The 24,710-nt window shown below is 39.0% G+C and overlaps 1 protein-coding gene and 1 non-coding gene across 6 annotated transcripts in view; one reads left to right on the top strand and one right to left on the bottom strand.

The window, feature by feature from the left end:
• BBS9 (Bardet-Biedl syndrome 9) overlaps positions 1–24,710 on the top strand; it is a 465,907-nt gene that overhangs the window by 413,857 nt on the left and 27,340 nt on the right. For 2 of the 5 annotated variants that reach the window (XM_060414771.1, XM_042249202.1), the window contains one exon: positions 7,986–8,563. The exons of 2 other annotated variants lie outside the window; for them this stretch is intronic. In XM_060414771.1, coding sequence (XP_060270754.1) covers positions 7,986–8,026 — 41 coding nt within the window. In that variant the 3' untranslated portion in view covers positions 8,027–8,563. Of the gene's footprint in view, positions 1–7,985; positions 8,564–15,505; positions 15,585–24,710 lie in introns of those variants that run through there. One more of the 5 variants, XR_006059773.2, reaches the window with a different exon arrangement.
• Positions 380–486, bottom strand: LOC114114676 (U6 spliceosomal RNA). Its single transcript, XR_003589293.1, has one exon. It is a non-coding gene; the product is annotated as a U6 spliceosomal RNA (small nuclear RNA).

The raw sequence follows: 24,710 nt of genomic DNA, 5'->3' as shown, positions 1-24,710 counted from the left end.
ATGAGATGGTACCTCATTGTGGTTTTGATTTGCATTTCTCTGATAATGAGTGATGTTGAACATCTTTTCATGTGTTTGTTAGCCATCTGTATGTCTTCTTTGGAGAAATGTCTGTTTAGGTCTTTGGCCCATTTTTTGATTGGGTCGTTTATTTTTCTGGAATTGAACTGCAGGAGTTGCTTGTATATTTCTGAGATTAGTTGTTTGTCAGTTGCTTCATTTGCTATTATTTTCTTCCATTCTGAACGGTGTCTTTTCACCTTGCTTATAGTTTCCTTTGTTGTGCAGAAGCTTTTAATTTTAATTAGGTCCCATTTGTTTATTTTTGCTTTTATTTCCAATATTCTAGGAGGTGGGTCATAGAGTATCCTGCTGTGAAAAAACTATGGAACACTTCACGCCTTTGCGTGTCATCCTCGCACAGGGGCCATGCTAATCTTCTCTGTATCATTCCAATTTTAGTATACGTGCTGCCAAAGCGAGCACAACTCTATGCTTTTTAAAAGGTACCTTTTTGTTTTTTAAATGTTTGATTTTTATTTAAAAATAAATAATATTTTGGTTAGTTAGAATTTTTGTATTTCTTTCATGTCTGCTTTCTGAGCAATACTCCATGTCATGTGTAAAATGTTCCTGAAAAATATAATATCAATCTCTAGCTTCAGAAGCTGTGATTTATGCTAATACTGATAGGAATATTTTTATTTAGTATAAACATTTGCATATTGGTTGTTTAAAGATATTTTTGGCTTTTGTTCTAAGATATTTATGGCTTTAAAGCCCATAAAACAAGAATCAAGTTTAAACCCCATAAAACAAGAAGTAAATACATTGTACTAGTGAGTAGTATGGCAAGGCATGCAGGGCCCCAACTTACTAGTTATAAGGAAATGGAATGGCAGATACCAAGGGTTCAAGTGTGAAGTTTGGTGAGTTTCACTCAGTATGTGAGCAAATTTGGAAAACTCAGCAGTGACCACAGGACTGGAAAAGTTCAGTGTTCATTCTAATCCCAAAGAAAGGCAATGCCAAGAATGCCCAAACTATTGTACAATTGCAATCATCTCACACGCTAGCAAAGTAATGCTCAAAATTCTCCAAGTCAGGCTTCATCGTTACGTGAACCATGAACTTCCAGATGTTCAAGCTGAATTTAGAAAAGGCAGATAAACCAGAGATCAAATTGCCAACATCCGTTGGGTCATCAAAAAAGCAAGAGCATTCCAGAAGAACATCTACTTCTGTTTTATTGACTATGCCAAAGCCTTTGATTGTGTGGATCACAATAAACTGTGGAAAATTCTGAAAGAGATGGGACTACCAGACCACCTGACCTGCCTCTTGAGAAACCTGTATGCAGGTCAGGAAGCTCTAGTTAGAACTGGACATGGAACAACAGATTGGTTCCAAATAGGGAAAGGAGTACGTCAAGGCTGTATATTGTCACCCTGCTTATTTAACTTCTATGCAGAGTACATCATGAGAAACACTGGGCTGGATGAAGCACAAGCTAGAATCAAGATTGCTGGGAGAAATATCAATAACCTCAGATATGCAGATGACACCATCCTTATGGAAGAAAGTGAAGAGGAACTAAAAAGCTTCTTGACGAAAGTGAAAGATGAGAGTGAGAGAGTTGGCTTAAAGCTCAACATTCAGAAAACGAAGATCATGGCATCTGGTCCCATCACTTCATGGCAAATAGATGGGGAAACAGTGGAAACAGTGGCTGACTTTATTTTGGGGGGCTCCAAAATCACTGCAGATGGTGACTGCAGCCATGAAATTAAAAGACACTTGCTCCTTCGAAGAAAAGTTATGACCAAGCTAGACAGCATATTAAAAGCAGAGACATTACTTTACCAACAAAGGTCCGTCTAGTCAAAGCTATGGTTTTTCCCATAGTTATGTATGGATATGAGAGTTGAACTATAAAGAAAGCTGAGCCCCAAAGAATTGATGCTTTGGAACTGTGGTATTGGAGAAAGACTCTTGAGAGTCCCTTGGACAGAAAGTAGATCCAACCAGTCCATCCTAAAGGAAATCAGTCCTGAATATTCATTGGAAGGACTGATGCTGAAGCTGAAACTCCAGTACTTTGGCCACCTGATGGGAAGAATTGACTCATTGGTAAACATCCTGATGCTGGGAAAGATTGAAGGTGGGAGGAGAAGGGGAGAACAGAGGATGAGATGGTTGGATGGCATCACTGACTCAAGGGACATGAGTTTGAGTCAGCTCTGAGAGTTGCTGATGGACAGGGAAGCCTGATGTGCTGCAGCCCATGGGGTTGCAAAGAGTTGGACATGACTGAGTGACCAAAGTGAACTGAACTGAACTAATGAAAAAATAAAGTTTGATACAGCATACTTTGTCAATGGGACATTTAGTCATATAGAGGCAGACAAGTTACCTAATATTGTTACCTGTTTTTATTTAAGAGATAAAAAAAATCTTTCCTTTCAAAATTAGATAAAATACAAGGCTGCTAAATTTTTAAAACTTGACCTGTTATCTCATGGAAAATCATTGATAAGTTTTACACTTTATAAATTTATAAATGATGAACTTAATCCACCATTTCCATTTTAAAAACATATCATGTACAAAGCCAGACTGAGACCCCAAAGTGAAATTTTTGTTGCATGTGTAGTATGTTTTGGGCACTGTTCTCGTTACTACAGGCACAGTGGCAAACAGTCCACCTTTACTTTTCTGGTGTTACTTTCTCATTTCTAAACTTTGCCCAGCTTTCCTCTGCCATATTACATCGACTCTATTCTTTGTCTTCCCCTCCAGACTTATAAATTATACCAATTATACTGTGGTCACTTATATATAAATTTAGGATAAAGCTAATAGCAGTATCTGTAAACAATTCATCTTTGGTGTAGGGAACAATATTAGCAGCATAATGAGCATGTGTAAAATTTTTCAAGGGGGGAAGGACTTTTCTTCATGAAGATAGGACTGTTTTTTTGTTTTTTAACAACAACAAAAAAAAAACTTTGTCATGTTCTAGGCAGTATACTGGGCATTGGAATATGCTGATCAAGAAGAGAGATTTCCAGCTTCATGGGAGCTTACTTCTGGCATAGGAGTCAGATAATAAACAGTTGGTACGGCTAAATAGGAGAACTGCAGGTTGAATTATGTACAGTGTAACAAAGGAAGTTGAAAGAGTTGCACAGGTAGGGGCTACTTTATACAGGGTGACTGGAGGAGGCTTCTGTGATGTGGAAGATGAGAAATGAGGATCTAGGGGAGTAGCATTCCAAGCTGAAAGAATAGGATTCAAAAGCTTTGATTTGCTGAGAGTAGTTCATATTCATACACATGCAGGCACATATGTAAGTATCTGAGCTAATGAATGTGTTAATTAAATCATCAAGGGGAATACTCTCCCATATCATATATCAAATTATCACATGTAAACTTTAAATCTCTTACATCTTTGTTAATTATACCTAATAATTTAAAAAAGGAATTTAAAGGGCTAGAGGCTAGAAGGGGCTCCGTGTATTCAAAATATGCTTGATGGCTTGATCTTAATGAGGAAAGGAGAGCCACATCATGTAATACTCCTTACAGTCCATGGTCAGGAATTTAGATGTTACCGTATGAGTAGTGGGCTTCCCAAGTGGCACTATTGTTAAAGAATCCACCTGTCAATGCAGGAGATGCAAGAGACGCAGGTTTGATCCCTGTGTCAGGAAGATCCGCTGGAGAAGGAAATGGCAACCCATTCCAGTATTCTTGCTTCAAAAATTTCTGTGGACAGAGGAACCTGGTGGGCTATATAGTCCATAGGGTCCCCAAGACCCAAATGCTACTGAGCATGCATGTATGTGCACACACGCTCACACACACATACACACACTGTGAGTAGTGGGAAGCCATCAAATGGTTTTAAGCAGAGAAATTATGTGATCTGATGTATGTTTTCAAGAATTACTATGGCTACTATATCCAGAATGATTTGGAAAACAGCTGGAGGGAGAGCTAGAGAGACTATTGTAGACATGTAGGCGAGAGGTGATGATGACTGGGGTTGTCACAATGGCCTACTTCAGAGTCTGGAATATGTAGAACATGGTGATGGATTGCACGTTAGGGTCAGACAAGGAAGCAGAGATGACTTCTGGAATGTCGGCTTTAGTAACAAGGTAGAAAGTAGTATTGTTGGTGAAAGGAGGGAATCTGGAGGAAGAACAGTGTGTGTGTGAACGTGGGTGATAGGAAGGGCAGAGTAGAAGACTCAGTTTTGGACCTATTCCATTTGTGAAGCCTAGTGGGCACCCAGTTGTAAATACTGAGTGGTCTGGTGCTCAGGGGAGACTGTCGGGAGATGGCAGCCTCTGTATCACAGGCTTTGAAGCTGGACTGGCTCACTCATATGGAGAGAGAAAAGAGAAGGGAGGCCTCATCTAAACCTTGAGGCCTTCCAGCATCTAGAGGTCAGGAAGAAGGGCAGGAACCAACATCGGAAATTGAAGAGAAGTAGCCAAGGAATGAGTAAAAGGAAAAGTGTGAGAAAGGAGCCACATGGAAGCCAAGAAGGGAGAATTTCCAAAGTCAGCATTGTCACATGCTGCTAAGATGGAGCAAGATGAGGGCAGAGGTGGGAGCTGACAGATTTCTACCTGAGGTTCTAATACATTTTGTATATCATATAGTCTATTTCATAAATTAATGAAATAATCATACAGGCTCCTCTGTCCCTGGAATTCTCCAGGCAAGAATACTGGAGTGGGTTGCCATTTCCTTCTCTAGGGGATCTACCCAACCCAGGGACTAACTCCGGGTCTCCTGTGTTGCAGGAAGATTCTTTACCATCTAGCCACCAAGGAAACCCAATCATACAGATATCCAGTTACAACGTGAGATAAATACTATGAGGCAAGAGATTATAGAGGCTCAGACTTGAAAGTAGCAGTGAAATCATGAAGAGAGATAGCCATGAGAACTTCTTCAGAAGAGAAAATGAGCAGATTTGTTGATAGGACATAAGTCTTCATGACCCAGATAATCACGATGGTGTGGTCACTACCTAGAGCCAGACATCCTGGAATGTGAAGTCAAGTCGGTCTTAGGAAGCATCAATACGAATAAAGCTAGTGGAGGTGATGGAATTCCAGTTGAGTGAAAGTTGAGTGAAAGTGAAAGAGGAGAGTAAAAAAAGTTGGTTTAAAGCTCAACATTCAGAAAACTAAGATCACAGCATCTGGTCCCATCACTTCATGGCAAATAGATGGGGAAACAGTGGAAACAGTGTCAGACTTTATTTTGAGGGGCTCTGAAATCACTGCAGATGGTGACTGCAGCCATGAAATGAAAAGACGCTTACTCCTTGGAAGGAAAGTTATGACCAACCTAGGTAGCATATTACAAAGCAGAGACATTACTTTGCCAACAAAGGTCTGTCTAGTCAAGGCTATGGTTTTTCCAGTGGTCATGTATGGATGTGAGAGTTGGACTATAAAGAAAGCTGTGCACCGAAGAATTGATGCTTTTGAACTGTGGTGTTGAAGAAGACTCTTGAGAGTCCCTTGGACTGCAAGGAGATCCAACCAGTCCATCCTAAAGGAGATCGGTCCTGAGTGTTCATTGGAAGGACTGATGTTGAAGCTGAAACTCCAGTACTTTGGCTACCTGATGTGAAGAGCTGAGTCGTTTGAAAAGACCCTGACACTGGGAAAGATTGAGAGCAGGAGAAGAAGGGACAACAGAGGATAAGATGTTTGGATGGCATCATCAACTCAACAGACATGAGTTTGCATAAACTCTGGGAGTTGGTGATGGACAGGGAGGCCTGGCATGCTGCAGTCCATCAGGTCACAAGGAGTCAGACACGACTGATCTACTGAACTGAACTGAACTGAAGGGTTAATTGGAAAAGAGAAATATTGGGGAGGGGTCCTGTATTGCTTGTTCCAGTTGGCTGGTGCTCCATTCATTGAGAAGGCATCTTTGGAAGAGGATGAAGCTTGATAGAAACAGGTCATGAGTTCAGTTATATCCAAGTTGATTTGAGTGCTTATCTCATGTCCACTTTTCCTGTAGGAAGCCTTCCCTGAATATTCTATCCTTAGCTAATTATTCTAATTCCTATAGATAAAATAATGTTTGCAATTTCATATGTTTCAACCCTATACTTACTGTCAGTACTTCACATTGGCACTTTTTGTTACACTCTCTGGTTCTCTATGTGCTGTATATCATTCTTATTTAGAGCATAAACTCAGTGTGGACACAAAATACATGATGACTATTTTTGTTTATATAAGCTGATAACACTTGGCAGACTAAATGTTATGTAGCATTGTGTATTTTTTTCCCAGTGTCACTAGGGGATTTTCTTGAGATATAGACTAATTTCTTCTGGGTTATTTAATAATCTCAAAGATTCATTAGATAAAGAATGTCTTCCAGGGCAACAGGAATGAGTGAGTTTACTGACATTAAGTGAATTATGTACTCTGATGTTTAGTGGAATATGTTCCCTATCTGGAACTATTTGTTAATTAAATCTGTGAAACCTCTACTGCTTATTGTGTTGAGTAGTATTACTGAACTGTGACTAAAACACACAGATGGTGAACCCTCGAGTTTTGCCAGTCTTATATTTTGCTTTTTGTGCGTTATTTCTTTAATACCTTATAAAACATCATCTAAATTTGCATCTATTATAGAATTTGATAGCCCCTTCATACTTCAAATTGGCCTCAGATAGTTCAGCATTGGAAAGTTGGGATTTTATTTTCCCAGCTGTTTCAGTGTAATATATTTGAAGACAGAGGCACTGTCCGGTAAGTTTATAGCCTAAATAAATCTATTTTAAAGGTGTGCTGTCTGGGGCTAGGTGGCATAATGGGATGACATATGAGCTATTCGTATTTGAAGACCTGGCACTAAACTTGTCTCAGGATGCCAGGAAAATGACTTTAGAGGTGTCAGTTTGCTGGAGTCCTTGGTGGGCATCTGGGAACATCACAGAATCAGTGTAAGGTCTAACATAATGTATCCTCTGTAAATTATATTGCTACATTAGCCACCTAAGTCCAAAAGAGCAATTTTTGAATGACTTCAGTAGACATTTCAAACCATGTTTTAATAAGTAATGAGAAGGGCAAGCCATGAGAAGTACAAGACTGTCTGAAAGAAAATCAGCCTAATCTAAAGGATTATATGTGGGACTGGGAGTTGAAAGTTAATTTTTAATATTTATCTACTATTTATTTATTTATTTATTTATTTTAGTTTTTTATTTTTTAAATTTTAAAATCTTTAATTCTTACATGCGTTCCCAAACATGAACCCCCCTCCCACCTCCCTCCCCATAACATCTCTCTGGGTCCTCATCAGTTATTTAGCAAATATTTACTTAATTCCCTTTTTCTGAGCCTTTATCATTTTAGGCATGGATTTCATAATAAGACCAGTTACCTTTCTTCTTCCTGGCTTCAGGTCTCCTACAAATGCCAATAAAAATATTTCAAGAAAGTGTCATGAAAAAACTTATTATTACTAAGAAAAACCTTGATAACCTTGTCTTCATGGCTTGTAAAGTCATCTCTCAATAATCCCAAGATTCTTAAGTGGACTGCTTATCTGAAGATCTTTTACTTTTTCTGCTTGCCTTTTCCAAGAATGTCTAGTATTAGTAATTATACACTCAGTTTCCATTTGAATAGGTTTTTAAATTACTTCAAAGGCCATCATCATGAATTCATATTTAATATCTGAATCTAAGTTTTCCTTATTGTAGTAACACATTGTGTGCTAGCCAGAAACATCACTTAATTTGAGAAAGCATAAAATGCACAAAGGTGCCAGTCAGACTTTGATTTTTATTGTGAAAATATACTTCAGTAACTCACAGACTTACTGTTTATTAACTTGACCTATTTATTTCCTTTCATTTTGTATTTAACTCCCGTGCATAAGATGATCTGGTTAATGGTTTTTTGTTTTTTTTTTTCCAGAAGAGACTGTTAACAAGGAAAGCAGTGGTGGTGGACCATGACAGCTGATGGGGGGTGATCCTGGGCAAAGAGTGTCTGTCCTCTTTCTGTATCCACGAGAAGGTTTCAGTCTGAAACTAAGCTACACATGGTTTTGTAGCATTTCTAAGGAGTTGATCCAAGTTGATAGTGCTCCAAGTTGCTTCCAGGCTTTTTTCTTTTTGAAGATCTTCCTGTTGACTTGGATGCTTGGAATTCTCCATGGAATGCAGGATGCTGAAATACAGATAGATGGTTTTTCTCTCAACTTCTCTGAACCTCAGTTTCTTTTTCTTTACCTCTAACTGTTAGGATCTCAGTATCTTTCTCTGTGTGTCTGTGATACGACCCTTCACCAGAAACTGTCCCAAGTTCTACTTCCTGTGACTCTGCTGATTGCTTGGGCAGAGCCTTTGATGCCTCATAGTCAGCTCATAGAAGGATGTGAAGAGAATTGGGGGTAAATTGTACCTCTTTAACTGAAGAGGTGGTTTCAGGTTAAAATATACTTTAATCATTATCTATTGGAATTAAAATTGTGTTTATTATATAAACCATAATTGAGTACTTATTATGTGCTTATTATCATGCAGAAGTCTAGGTGTACAGAGGTGAACAAAGTAGATGAAGACTCTGCCCTAATAAACCATCCATCCCAGTGGGGAAGGAAGGCAATACACAAACGCATAAAAAGATAATTACAAACTATAATGAATAATACGAAGGCAAGGTAGTGTGGTAAATAGGAACCAGCAGGGGGAGGAGGGATTGGGGAGCCCTTCCTAAAGAGGGGTTATCTGCAGTGAGGTGGGAAGGAGCCCTCTGTATGAAGATGCCCTTGGTGGGGTTGGGAGTGAGAATAGGGGAGGCAGTCAATGTCCTAGAGAGACGGAATAGGAAATGCAAAGCAAGTAGGAAACAAGGCCAAGGTGATTGGGGAGGATGACAGCGGACAGGGTTGGTAAACTGAGTAGGGGCCAGATCACAGAGGAGGCCTTGTTTCAAAGCTTAGGGTTTACTAGAAATGACAATTCTTGAAATAGGAGGTTTTTTATGAACCTGTTATCTCTTAGACCAGATGAAAGGTGGCAGTCCTAAACTTGAATAGTCGATGTGCATTCATAATCTGGAGTGGTTTTGAGCAGAGCCAGCAGCATGTTGAAGCAGTACTTTATTATATTCGAAGGCCTGAGACCACTCAGTTCTCAGGCATTTATCACTTGAAAGTGGAGGAGTAGAAAAGTTTAAAAGGCCATAGCAATAACATTTGAGAAAATGAATAATTTAAAGTGAATTAAACCATGAATAATGAATTATAAAAGGAATCCTCACTTGTGATTAGAGATTCATAATTTTCATTTTATAGCAAAATATGGTTGGCTGCCATGCATTCCTGACTTACTTCATCTAAGTACAATTAGGCCCAACACATTAGTGCCTTGATGTGCAGACTTATGACTGGCTTCTTGTGTTGAAACCATTAAATTTTAATGTATTCAGCTTAAGCATAAGTGGTCACAGATGATTCATAACCCTGCTCCCTGCTTTTGGTGAAAATGATCATTAGCACGAGAATTGTCCCCAATGGCCACACTTATCTTCGTAGTTGATTTCCTAAACATGTTTGTGTCCATAGAAAACCAGGAATAAACATTGCTTAGCTGATGGGTAAAGCACAGTGATAATTGCTCTAAAGCCGCAGGATATTTGATGATGATAAAATAGAACTCCGTAACTCTTGACATTTTCTTTTTTAATTTCTGGTGTCAGGAGAGTACAAGTGATATAAGCTGTTCTTTAAGAATGGAGTTAGCCAACCATGCATTTTTAGTTTTTAGTTTTTTTTTTTTAAGAAGTAAATGCCAAGAATTGCCCATTGTGTTACCACATCATCATTTAGCTGTTGGACATAGAGGAAGGATGAACCAGCAGGCTTGCCTGACTGATGCTTTAGATGGCCGCTTACCCAATAAAAATAATACTGTGGCTTGGACATAGGCAATCAACCAGCCTGGAAATTGAATGCTCACCTGACCAACCATTATCCAGGTGCTGAAAAATCTCAGCCCAATATGCTGCTAGTTGAATTTACGTATCTTGTGCAACCCATGCAGACGCATATGATGTGATGATGTCCCTCCTGAGCTGAAGTCCTGATTGCCTTCACAGTAAACTGCTGGTTATCTGCCGTGACTCCTGAGTCCCACTGTGATCTGGCTTCTGTGTCTCCGACCCTTTTGCTCGTACTTGCCAATTAGGCAGCTACCATTCTGAGCTATCCACAGACTCCTAGAAGGAAGCATATTTTTCCCTTGTTCTCAGGTCTCCCTTGTCCTCAGGCACACAAGTCCTCTGCCTAGGATTCCCATCTTGTATATTCCAGCTGGCTGACTCATGTGAACTTTTATGATTCGGATAGTGTCTGAGACCATTCCTGCCTTTCCCCCTACTCCGAATACCCTCTCTCCCTGAGTCATAGTTCTCTCCCCATTTGACCATGGCACCCTATATAGGATTGTGTTGTATTATAGAGATTGGTATATCCTAATGCAACCCTGCTGTGGGCTCCTTGAGTGTAGAGGATGTGTGTTGTGCCCTTGGTACCCCTGTTTGTTAGCATAGAGTTTGTATATGGTAGGCTCTTGGCGCTGGATGAATTTCTGTATAGGTTATATCTCTTTCCTGACCCTGAAATGTAGAACAACTGGCTGTTCTCCAAACTGGTTTAGGTATCATGTTGGATTATTCTTGGTAGAAACAAGATAACCAGACTTACTTCAATCTCCTCATCACATTACAAGTGATTTGACTGCTTCCTTTTCTAAAAGAAGACATTTTTACAGTCCCATTACTTAATGAAGGAGCATGGCCCAAACTTGCTGTAACTCTGGAAATCCTTATGAGACTCATTCATTAACTATTATGAGATTAGCCACACCTGGGTATAGGCTTTGATTCAGGTGCTCTGAGACTGCTTTTATCCAAGCAAAGTCAAAATAAGAGCGCTGCTCCCTGCTTCCGTCCCCTCCTCCCATTCATTGTAGTTTCAGGGCATGAACCACTGAACAGTCTGTCTCATTAAATAAAGCGATAATATTTTAGGGCTGAGAGATACATCTAAAAGTCTCCGTTCTAATACTCCAGGCCATTGTGTTTCTAAAATATCCCTAAAAAGATAGATGTTTATTCTTAAGCATCTCCAGGGATAGGCTTCCACAGCCCTCTCAATTATGTGTTCCATTATCTCACCAGTCTTCTCATCAGGAAGGTTTTTTTCCTTCATGTCTAACTTTAATCCCCCCTGTTGTAATTTAAACTCATTTCCTTTTGTCCTGACTTCAGTGGAAAAAAAAAAATAGCTCACCAGCACCCACCCCTCCCTATTTGTAATTGAAGATGTCTGACTTCCTCCAGGCAGCTCTTTCTAATGCTAAATGGACCCAGTCCTGCCTTTTTCTTCTTTTGCCTTTCTTGGAGACTCTTCCTTTTAAAACTTTCATTGTTCTTATTGGGGCAAGCATCAGGGACCATACATTTCAGTTCTGTCATTTTAATCCTACAGCTTATTTTTTCAGTCTACCAATCTGTATAACCTTAGTAAGCCACTTAACACATTGAAAAAGAATCAATGGACACAATTGTAAAGAGCTTCACAGTTACAGGATTCTTCATCTCTGCAAGCAGTCTGCTACAGCTGTCCAGTACCCTCCCTCCCCAATTGTAGGGAAAGAGCAAATTAGCCACGATGGCATGGTCAGGCTCTCTTGCCCCACGGCTTCTTGGCCCACGTTTCATAAATACATGGTTATGTAACAGCTGAGGTCACTTATAACACTGCGGATGTGTGTCACAAGGTGCTCGCTTAGACTGCTTTGTGCAGTACGCATATATGAGCCCCACCTGAAAAGCCCTTGCGGCCGCATTATGGCTGCGTCCACTGGGTCAACCACGAGAAGAGAAAATACAGCGTGTCTGCTGCTATAGCCGCTGTACCAGCCTGTAGAGAATAAGCACATCTGCAGTTCCTACGGCTCTGCTGAGTTTTCTTCGAGCTTCCCTGCTCTTGGTTTGCCTACCCTGAGTTCAGCAGACAGTGAGATACAGCAAGACACCAATTTACGTATTTAAGGGTGAAATGATTTTCTTGTCTTATTTCTTGCTTCTTCATGTATATGTTTCATGTGGCCACAACTACAGAGTAGTCTCAGATCTACTCACTGCTGTGCCAGGATAGCTCAGGGATGGAGGGAAGGGGACAGTATTCTCATTTTCTTTTGCCTGTCTCAGATCCTAGAGGCAGTAGCATTGACAGAAGCTACGAATTTCCAGTGTTCATGGAACATTAATCGTTTTTTGGAATCTGAGATAAGAACTTGGAAGTAATATGAAAAGGAAGATTAGCTGGAAAATTAAAAATACAGCTGTCTTCCTCCTAAAAATAGGAACTTCTCCATGAAAATTAGAAAGGAGATAATAATAGGTGTGGATGAGGATGAAGTTAAATAAGACGAGAGAAGAGGCAGTGGAGCAAGAAGAAAACAAGTGATGTGATCAAGTGAAGTAGAGAAAAAAGAAGTGCTTTAATTTGTGATCCTCCAACAGGGAAATATCATAGTTAAGATCTCTTAGTGAAAAATAAACAACTATAAAATTCCAGAATAAGAAGTGACTCAACTTTGTAATATAAACATGATAAGAATTTCTGTTGATGTCTATGCTGTTAATTCAGTGATTCCTCATGACATGTTACAATCCACTGCCTGTGATTTGAGGAGAGATGGGTATTATTAATTTGACCACTTAGCAATTCTACATAGTCTGATCCTTCAAGAATAGTCCTTCACTATAAATAAAAAATGTTATTGAAATTACTGTAACATCAAAGTAACTTCAAACTCAGAATAGGCATTTAAGCAGTATTAGGTTTCCTTCTATTAATTGAAGATTATATTAATGATACTCTGTCTTCTATGTAGCAATGCCATACAGGGCATTTCAATGAGTATCTAACTGGCCCTTAAATTTATCCTCAAAAATCAAAGGGAGAAATTGGTATGCGTGGCGGGTGGACTGAATATTAAGTCTCTGTAGTATTCAGTAGAGGATTTTAAACATTTTTAGTAATCACTTCTGGAAGCTTCATTAAGGAGAGAGGTCTTTTTAAATGTACATGCCTGTTACGTAGGACTACTTAAAATTAACTGCAACTACCCAGAAGGAAATGAAATATTCCTTTCTCCTGCTTCTCTGAAAAGATAGCAGTTGACCAAAGTTTCAGTGTGCAGACAGGAGAGAATGCCATCTTCCCCTCAAATTAAGTTAATTGGCTTCCATTAAAGCAAGTGTGTCCCAATTATAAGTCACAGTCCTGTATTCTAAACTAAACTTGAAACAGCTCACCACATTAACTTAAAAAGCCTTACGTCTTGAAAATTTAGTGATAGAAGCCATGGAAATGAGAAAAGAGACATCCTTAATATTCTTTAAATAATCCAAAATATGTCAATTTTGATGCCAAATTGTTGATGCCATGGAGAGTGTGAATAAAAGTGTGATTGTTATTATGGATTATATTCTTTGACTTAAATTGGTAGGTCCTAGGCAACTGCAATGAGCCTTGGATGTGTAAATCAGAAACACTGTCAAAACAGTACTCCAGATGTGTTATGTCATCTCTAAGGTCAAAATGACAAGTTCAGGTCAATAATAAAATCATTTGCAAGGATATATATTGATACTCACTTAGATTTAAGCTCCCAGATTTATGACATCTATATATTTTTCTTCAATTTTAAACCCAGGTAAAGACCACTGGAACCTAAAATCTAAAAATAGATTTATTGTTAGGATTAGTAGTAGTTGTTTGCTTTTAATTTATTGTCATCCTATGACTGTCATCCTAAGAGACTGCTTTTAAAAGAATTTACAGTTCCCACAAACACAGGAAGTGAAGTCTACGTGGAAAACAAAAAATCATTCTGTTTGAGCCAATTGTGACATTATTCTGATTTGAAATCAAGACATTGATTAGAAAATTGAATTTTGATAATATTTTTAGGGCCTGTTTTACAACAACGCTCTGTCTTAGAAAGGTGCTTTTGCTTCAGTGAAATGGTGTGTATTTTTGGCCTCTTACCCAACTCTTTAAAAGAAACTTTTTATTTTAGTTTAATGTAAAATTGATTCTCATGTGAATAACTCAATCTTCTATGCCTATTGAGTTGCACGTACGGGTCAGTTTAGCCACAGTGCATACTATAAATGATGGTGAAGGGAAGGAATGTCTGAGTAGGAGTGCTACATAATGACTGTGCCAACCTGCATTTATTGGTAAAGTGAAGTCATGAGTTGCAAAGTAAGCGCTTCGAAGAAGCTCTCTTTATGGTGGGCCCTTTTGCATGATTGGAGTGTCTGAGAAAGAAACTAGCCTACAACTTCAGATCTCAGTATGCTGTTACCAGTAAGGCCAAATTCTTCCTGGAACTTATGCTTTATTCATTTTAGCTTTGAAAGATTAAAAGAATCTTGCCTGGAATTCATTAATTTAAGAATGCATTTCATTATATTACTGTTTTACTTTAAAGATCAAGAAAGTATTCTGTTGTCTCCTGTTTTATTGGGAAATGAGGAGGGGAGGGAGAGAAGAGAGGGAGGGATAGAGCGGAGGAGAGAGATTTCTTTTACTTGCATTTTTATTAAAATTGCTATGGGGCTTCCCAGATGACTCAGTGATAAAGAATTCACCTGCCAGTGTAGGAGACATGGGTTCGATCCCTGAGTCAGGAAGATCCCCTGGAGGAGGGCATGGTAATCCACTCCAGCATTCTTGCCTGCAAAATCCCACTGTCAGACGACCCTTGCTGACTTGTCCGTGGAGTCACAAAAGAATCCGACATGACTCGGTGACTAAAACAACATTACTTAATGTAATTTACCAACTATGGTTCTGTTCTTACACTATCTACTTTATGCTCGTGTATCATCATATTTGTAACTCTCACCTATAATATCTCTTACATTTTAATATTGGAAGGTATTTTAGTTTAAGGTAGGCAACATATAATTAGTTGGAGGTGATGTGTTTTTGAGTAATGATAGATGGAGACAGGCTGACAAGAATTTGTGTTCTAGTCAACCACTTACTTGCCATGTGACTTTGAACAAGTAATTAATCCTTCTGAGACTTTGTCTCCTTAAGTGATACAATGGTAGCATTGTGAGGACTGATTACCTAATGCATGGAAGATAGCATGGGACCTGGCCCATGGGGAATGCTCTGCTCATGATGATTTTTTCTTTTATTATGATGATGATGATGGAAAATGATTTATTCCTTTTTGCGTCAGATGTGCTAAAAACTGCCGTGGAAGATTACATAAAGAAATTCTTGGCTGTGACTTTAAAGCCCTGATCAATTTATTCTGGAAAAGAGGTAAAAATGTAATGTGTGCTCATAATATGAGAATCACAATCTCACAAATATTTCTATGTTGCCTTACCAGGCATTTGAGATTGAAAGCAGATCCAGCCTGTTTCTCCAAAAACTGAACTCATTGCTGGGAGATAATCTCTCTTTTTGAGGTAAAGAATGATTTGTATTGATTTTTTGGAACTAATGCTTAAGAATCTCTGGCTGCAGACTACAGTGTAGCTATAACATCAGAAGGAAATATTTGCATCAAGTGATGGGTGAGGCTACATGGGAAAGTGAAAACAGCTTGAAGGCTGGTATGAGAAGAACTGTTTCAAATCCAGATTCTACCTGCTGCTGCTGCTGCTGCTGCTGCTGCTGCTGCTGCTGCTGCTGCTGCTGCTGCTGCTAAGTCACTTCAGTCGTGCAACCCCATAGACAGCAGCCCACCAGGCTTCCCCGTCCCTGGGATTCTCCAGGCAAGAACACTGGAGTGGGTTGCCATTTCCTTCTCCAATGCATGAAAGTAAAAAGTGAAAGTGAAGTCACTCAGTTGTGTCTGACTCTTAGTGACCCCATGGACTGCAGCCTACCAGGCTCCTCCATCCATGGATTTTCCAGGCAAGAGTACTGGAGTGGGGTGCCATTGCCTTCTCCGCAGATTCTACCTAGTAATTGTATATCATTTGCTCTAGTGTCATTTCTTTTCTTTTTTTTTGTAACTTTAAACTTTTTATTTTGCATTTGGTATAGCCAATTAACAATGTTGTGGTACTTTCAGGTGAACAGCGAAGAGACTCAGCCATGCATATACATGTATCCATTCTAGTGTCATTTCTAAAATGACTATAATGCTTAATTTACAAGTATATTGAAATATCAACAAAGATAACATGCATAAAGTACCTTAACCTAGTATCTGGTTCATAATAGATGCTCAGTAATTCCTCTTGCCATCTGCCCTTCCTATAGTATTTGAGATAGTTCCATGTAGAACTACCTATTTTTACCACTTATCCTGCTTTCTAGGGTCTCAAACTTGGAGTCATTTCTGACCCACTATGTTGGCCTATGGGCTTCCCCAGTGGCACAGCAGTAAACAATCTGTGTGCGATGCAGGAGATGCAGGAGATGTGGGTTTGATGCCTGGGTTGGGAAGATCCTCTTGAGGGCATGGCAACCCACTCCAGTCTTCTTGCCTAGAGAATCCCATGGACAAAGGAGCCTGGTGGGCTACAGTCCATAGGGTCACAAAGAGTTGGACACAACTGAAGCGAGTGAGTACGCATGCCCATGTTTGCCTACTTGGTAAGAGGAAGCCTGGTCTTATCACATAAGTTGGTTAGTAGAGTTTCAGGAGAACATGATTTAAAGAGAAATAAGCTAATACCTATTTATTGACTAAGACCTTGGTAAGCTGTCTAAAAGTGCGTTAGTACCACTTAATGACTTCCTCTTTCCTCAGTCCATCACAGTCAACAAAATGATGCTATTCAACAGTTTATTTTCTTCTGTTCTTTCTCTTGACCCCCTTTCTTTTTTGTTTGTTTTTTTCCATAATACATGAAGATAGAAGTGACTGTTTTAAATTTCTATAAATGTTGGATATTCTGGATATTCTCTTGCCAGTGAAGGAGAAAGACATGCGTGTCATTATTGAACTATTAACAGCCCATCCTTAGGGCTGACTTGGAGACTTGCATAGCAACGCATATCCAGTTAGGGTCAAAAGCAGAGCCCAGATCAATACAAAGCATTAAAGCTATCAGGTCTCCAGATGAAGTATCTGTTTAAGTATGACTCTAACATATAGCTATAAATAAATCAGAACACTTCTTAGACAGCAGTTACAAAATGTTTGTTTATACAGCCACAAGGTGGGAAGTGGAAGGGACTATATCCCAGGATCTTATTTGTATCACTTTATGTATTATTGGAAATAAGCATAGGGAGTATGGTCTGCTGCTAACATCTGGGCCAGTTTTATCTCCAAATGTCTATTTCCTTTAGACGTGGATTCTGTTGATTTCTGCCTGTAGGTCACAGACTTTCCTTTATCATTTACCCATTCATGTATATCTATATGGACACAATATTGATATAGACTGATGAGAAAGATTGGTTCTCATTATCGTTTAGATGTTGGTAAACAGTCCATGGAGTTGCAAAAGAGTCCGACATGACTTAGTGACTAAATAGCAACAAATAATGCTAGGTTGGTGATGACGAAATGCTAAGCAGTAACATCAGGAATGTTTCTTGAAAAAGACATCTGCACTTTTGCTAATTTTGAGAGAGTTTATATTGCAATATATATGTATGTGTATCTCTATGTATGTATTACACATCCTTAATATATACAGGTCTTTCAGGAAATAACTTACAGGCAGAAACTTAAGTTGTTTCCTGCTAGAGAATAAATTTTGAGAGTAACATGAGCCTTAAAGTTCACATGTAATAAAGAGGGCCAAGCATTTCTAATAAGGACTTCTTCACCTAAAAATTTAAGAAGAGGTGCTCTGTTGTTTTATTTCAAAATAGTATCTATGATTTGGAAGGTAGAGAGAAAAGAATTAGCGTCTTTCAAATTTAAATACTTGTTTGCTATTTTGATAGCTCTGGTTATTATCAGTCATTTTTTTAAAAACAAAGTGAATTAGTGAGTCATTACTGTATGTATACAGTATATTTTTTGCCAAAGTTTATAAAATACATATGTTTTTAATATAAAGACAAAACTTTCAAATGAAAGATTCTAAATTGGCTTAAAATTTCACTGAAGAAGAATGTGCACTTGACAAATTAGAGATACATTTTTCCAAAGAAAATTGCAAGCACAAATATTAGATCCTTCATGTTAAGAGTATAAAACAGCTACAATTTAAGAACGCAAGAAAAATGACTATATGAGGCCCTACTACTCTCTGCTGGTTGTCTCATTTCAGTGACTGTTCCTTCTCAGCCTCTTTTGTGGGCCCCTCTTCCTCTATTTACCTGAAAAGTTGCTATTCCTTCAGGTTCTGTGCTTGGCTCTCTTATTACTGACTGGTTGATTTTAATTTCTGTCATTAGTTACTTTCCATATGCTGATGACTTCCAGATTTGTGTCCTCGCCACATTCTCCCAAGCTCTAGATCCATACATCCAAACATTCATTGGGCTTCTTCCCTGAAGTGTGACGTATGCACTGTAAACTCAGCATTTTCAGAAATTAAAGTCATCAGATTCCATATCTCACCCTACTCCAGCCTTCTCTTTGTATCAAATAGGCCCAAAAGGTCGTTCAGGTTTTTCCAAAAGACATTGCAGAAAAATCTGAATGACCTTTTTGGCCAACCCAATATTTCATATCTCAGCATTAATATGCCACCAATGAAGCTGCCCAGGCGAGACTCTATTTAACTCATAAAATCTCATCTCAAACCAGTTCTATTTCCACTGCCACCAGTTTACTGCAGGTCACTACTGTAGCTACATTTGTTTTGTTGCAGCAGCCTGTTCTCATTTCCCCTACTCTGTCTTCTTCAATACATTTTCTGCATTTCACACTATGTATAAGGAAACCCCTGGCTTAGATCTTAACTTCTGTGGCTCCCATTGTTTCTAGGATTCAGTCCAGATTCCTCACCATGGTAGCAGGCTCTTCATCACCTCATGAGCTCATCACTGCCTGCTTTTCTAGCCTTGTCTCCCATTCCATGACATGAACAAGCTGAAATTTTTTTACTCTAAACATTTGGACAAGCCCTCATGTTTGCAGTTCTGCCTCTTCCTACCTTAGTACTTTTGCCCAGCCAGTTCCCCGTTCACCTACACATTTTGGTTTGCATAATATTTCCTCCAGAAGCTCTGACATATCCACTTCCTTCCTCCCATTCACCAAATAAACACTTTGTGTTTTTCCTACATACCCTTATAACATATCCTTATCATAGCACTTACTCCAGTGTGTTAGAATTGTTGTTTTACTCTCAACTTTCCCCTCTAGGCTGTAAATTCCTTAAGGTTAAGGATGTTGAAACTTACGATTCTTGGAATATAGTGTGTGCTTGAAAAGTATTTCTTGACTGTGTAAATGAATTACTGTGACTTTTCCTTACTGTTTTCATGGTGGTTTTGCCAGTTTTATCATGTGTCGCATATGCCCTCAGTTTCAGAATCTCTTCTAATTTCAAATGAGAACTTCAAAACATATAGAACAATATATACTGTTAAGTAAAAAAGTAAAATACAGAATAGTATTGTAAATCATTCCTTATGGTAAGAAGGAAGATATATAAGATAATATACATGTCTGTTCATTTGTGTGAAACCAATACAGGAATGATAATGGAAAGAAGTGGGGACCTAGGAACATGATAGCAGAGGTAAGGAGGGAACAATTTTTTTCCAAGATCACCTTTGTATATTGCCTTGACTTTGTATATTGTATATTGCCTTGACTGTTTGGAACCACAGTAATGTTTTCCTCTCTGAAAACAGATAAATGAAACCAGGATGTAGGGGGAAACCAAAATGTAATACAAAATATAGCAGGAGATTCTAACTCTGTAGTGAATAAATAGCATATCCACACTGAAGAGGGTGTTAAAGAAAAGCACTAACCTGGGTAATGCTGGAAAACAGTATTTTGACTGGATGTTGTGAAGCTAATGGCAAATACAGTTATCAAGTTAGTGTCTCTTATACAGATGCGGGTTATCAGTTCCGAAGCTGCTTTGTGTTTAGAATTACAGGAGGGAAACCCTGTAGTATTGACTGAAAGCACAGGTAGTTGTATGAACTCACAGTTTTTACTATATATCTGTCAAGATATATGTACAGAAGCATGGATGCAAAAGTAAAATAGATGCACGTGTGTTGCACTTGGTGAGTATGCCTAGTGTTCCCTTGCTCTGTTTGCTGATAAGGCCTAGAAACAATGATATACTAGCAGCAGTAAGCATTCCTAGTGCCCGAGTTTTGGTTGCCATCTGTAATAAAAGGAACAAGGTTAATTATATAGGTAGCGCGTGTGTTTGTGTGCTCAAGCGCCCGGTTGTGTCCAACTCTTTGGGACCCCATGGACTGTAGCCCACCAGGCTCCTCTGTCTGAGGAATTTTCCAGGCAAGATTACTGGAGTGGGTTGCCATTTCCTACTCTAGGGGATCTTCCCAGTGAAGGGATTGAACCTGCATCTCTTGCCTCTCCTGCACTGGCAGGAGAATTCTTTACCATTGCACCACCAAATAAATGGCTACCCACTCTTGCCTGGAGAATCCTATGGACAGAGGAATCTGGTGGGCTGCAGTCCATGGAGTCACAAAGAGTTGGACACGACTGAATGACTAACACTTTTTCTTTTTTTTCTCACTTGCTTACTTTATCACAAACATTGCACTCAGTGTGGAAAAGCTTTTCTCAAGATTCAGAGGACATACAAATGCAAGGGAGTTTTATATTAAAAATGAATAGTCATGGCTTTTTCGTCTACTAGACCAAAAAAATTGGAAATGTTAAAACTTGATCAACAACCAAAAAAGGAATCAGTGCTCCTTGGGGAAGTAGTTGATTTCAGACCAGAGGCAAGAAAACACGAGATGAGCCTGAAGCATCTTATTATGCCAGAAAACCCAAAATCAACTTCAAAATGCAGAGAAGCCAGCCTCAAGCAGATCCTAACAGCCAAATATGGAATAATTTTGAGCAACAAAATGATAATTTTGAGCAACAATGATAGTATTGGATTATAACCCACAGAATAAACCAAATGACCATGAACTCATTGGTGTAAATAAATAATTGAATAACTAAGTGGAGAAGGGACAGCTCTTCCTTATAGTAAACTTCCATTAATAAATGTAGGAGGAGTGAAGGAAGAACAAAACGTCATTAGACAAACACCAATATAACAGTTATCTCAGGTGAGATCCGCCAGTGGATGCTAACATCAGAGGAAGAAAGTTTAAGGAGAAACAGGGTATTTACATAGTCTCACACAATGTGTTTATTAAATAGAGAGGGGATAATACTACTTACAGCAGCAAAAGCTGGTAAACACCACCTTAACCAAATGCTCACAGTTCACATCACTTACAGTAAGACCTGTAACGTCATGTACCCCCAATATGAGGCACTGAGAAGGGCACAAGAATTGCTTCTCTGTTATTCTTAACGAAAACACATATTCCCAATATAAGCACAAGAAAGCATCAGACTGGCCCAAACTGAAAACCTTTCCAGAAGATAACTCATCAGTATGTCTTAAAAATGTCAAGGTTGTGAAAGACTGGGGAATTCTCCCAGATTAGAGGAGATTGAGGAGATTTAGTGCAATTTGGAATTCAAGATTGGATTTTGAGACAGAGAAGGGACATTGGTGGAAAAACTGTTGAAATTTGAATAACGTCTGTATGTTAACTAGCTAGTAGTGGTATAACAGTATCAATTTTCTGGTAAGCCTTCCTCAGTGATCAGTGCAAAGAAATAGAGGAAAACAATACAATGGGAAAGACTAGAGATCTCTTCAAGAAAACTAGAGATACCAAGGGAACATTTCATGCAAAGATGGGCTCAGTAAAGGACAGAAATGGTATGACCTAACAGAAGCAGAAGATATTAAGACAAGGTGGCAAGAATACACAGAAGAACTGTACAAAATAGGATCTTCGTGACCCAGATAATCATGATGGTGTGATCACTAACCTAGAGCCAGACATCCTGGAATGTGAAGTCAAGTGGGCCTTAGAAAGCATCACTACGAACAAAGCTAGTGGAGGTGATGGAATTCCAGTTGAGCTATTTCAAATCCTGAAAGATGATGCTGTGAAAGTGTTGCACTGAATATGCCAGCAAATTTGGAAAACTCAGCAGTGGCCACAGGACTGGAAAAGGTCAGTTTGCATTCCAATCCCAAAGAAAGGCAATGCCAAAGAATGCTTAAACTACTGCACAATTGCACTCATCTCACATGCTAGTAAAGTAACGCTCAAAATTCTCCAAGCCAGGCTTCAGCAATACATGAACTGTGAACTTCCATATGTTCAAGCTGGATTTAGAAAAGGCAGAGAAACCAGAGATCAAATTGCCAACATCTGGTAGATCATAGAAAAAGCAAGAGAGTTCTGGAAAAATATCTATTTCTGCTTTATTGACTATGCCAAAGCCTTTGACTATGTGGATCACAATAAACTGTGGAAAATTCTGAAAGAGATGGGAATACAGACCACCTGACCTGCTTCTTGAGAAATCAGTGTGCAGGTCAGGAAGCAACAGTTAGAGCTGGACATGGAACAACAGACTGGTTCCACATAGAAAAGGAGTAAGTCAAGGCCGTATATTGTAACCCTGCTTATTTAACAAATATGCAGACTGCATCAAGAGAAACACTGGGCTGGATGAAGCACAAGCTGGAATCAAGATTGCTGGGAGAAATACCAGTAACCCCAGATATGCAGATGACACCACTCTTATGGCAGAAAATGAAGAAGAACTAAAGAACCTCTTGATGAAAGTGAAAGAGGAGAGTGAAAAAATTGGCTTAAAGCTCAACATTCAGAAAACTAAGATCATGGCATGTGGTCCTATGAGCTTTAAGCCAACTTTTCACTCTCCTCTTCCACTTTCATCAAGAGGCTCTTTAGTTCTTGGGGGGCTCCAAAATCACTACAGATGGTGACTGCAGCCATGAACTTAAAAGATGCCTACTCCTTGGAAGGAAAGTTATGACCAACCTAGACAGCGTATTAAAAAGCAGAGACGTTACTTTGCCAAAAAATGTCCATCTAGTCAAAGCTATGGTTTTTCCAGTAGTCATGTATGGATGTGAGAGTTGGACTATAAAGAAAGCTGAGCACTGAAGAATTGATGCTTTTGAAGTGTGATGTTGGAGAAGACTCTTGAGAATCCCTTGGACTGCAAGGAGATCCAACCAGTCCATCCTAAATGAGATCAGTCCTGGGTGTTCACTGGAAGGACTGATGCTAAAGCTGAAACTCCAATACTTTGGCCACCTGATGCGAAGAACTGACTCATTGGAAAAGACCCTGATGTGGGGAAAGTTTGAAGGCAGGAGGAGAAGGGGACAACCGAGGATGAGATGGTTGGATGGCATCACTGACTCAATTGAGATGATTTTGAGTAAATTCTGGGAGTTGGTGATGGATAGGGGGCCATGGTCCATGGGGTTGTGAAGAGTTGGACATGACTGAGTGACTGAACTGAACTGAACTCTGATTCTGTAAGATGTTATATAGGTAAAGGGTATATGGGAACTTGTACTATTTTTTCAACCTTTTTTGTAAGTGTAAAATGATTAAAATAGAAAAATTTTAAATAAGGGCTAGCATCTCCACTTATAAACAAATATACTTAATTTTTGACTTTTACAAATTTGACTCTATCACATGAATTTGTGCATACTCTGGGAGTTACTGAAGGACAGGGAAGCCTGGTATGCTGCAGTCCTTGGGGTTACAAAGAGTCAGACATAGTGACTGAACAACAACAATAGTATAATTTTTAGCAAAACTAAAAGAATAGGGAAAAATACAGAAAGAGGAAGATAAAATATTCTCATCAGATTAAGGAAAGTTCCTTCTATTTCTCGTTTGCTAAAATTTTTTTTTTAATGCTTATATGTTTTCTTTTTAAAAATCTAACTGAGGGTAACTGATTTTTAAATTTTTATCTGTTTATTAATTTTGACTGTGCTGGGTCTTCACTGCTGCATGGCCTTTTCTCTAGTTGTAGAGAGCAGGGGCTACTCTCTAGTTGTGGTACCTGGGCTTCTCACTGAGGTGGCTTCTCTCGTTGTGGAGCTAGGGAGTGTGGGCTTCAGTACTTGTGGCATGACGGCTCAATAGTTGCGGCTCCAGGGCTCCAGAGCACAGGCTTAGAAGCTATGGTGTGTGAGTTTAATTGCTGCATGGCATGTGGGATCTTCCTGTCTCAGGGACTGAACCCATGTCTCCTGCACTGGCAGGCAGATTCTGTACCCCTGAGCCACCAGGGGAGCCCTAAGAGTTTGTTGTTTGTTTTTTTTTAAAATCATGAATAGATGTTTAGTGTTAAATGTACCTTTACGTATCTTTGAAAGGATCATGTAATTTTTCTTATTTTTTGGAATATTGCTTTTGGAATGTCAGTCATGATTAGGAAAATTTTCTCCGATCCCAGGTTACAGAGGAAGTTATTATATTTTATATTTTCTTCTACAGTTACATAGTTTTATTATTTTAAAACTCAAACAGTAATTATAAGACGCTAAAGAGCTTACTTTGAATCTAACCTTTAAGTTCCAGTTTTTGCTGCAATC

Source organism: Ovis aries, chromosome 4, assembly GCF_016772045.2.
Source record: "Ovis aries strain OAR_USU_Benz2616 breed Rambouillet chromosome 4, ARS-UI_Ramb_v3.0, whole genome shotgun sequence".
Classification (NCBI taxonomy): domain Eukaryota; kingdom Metazoa; phylum Chordata; class Mammalia; order Artiodactyla; family Bovidae; genus Ovis; species Ovis aries.
Note: the sequence above shows the minus strand (reverse complement) of the source record. Positions and strands in the feature narration are given on the sequence as shown.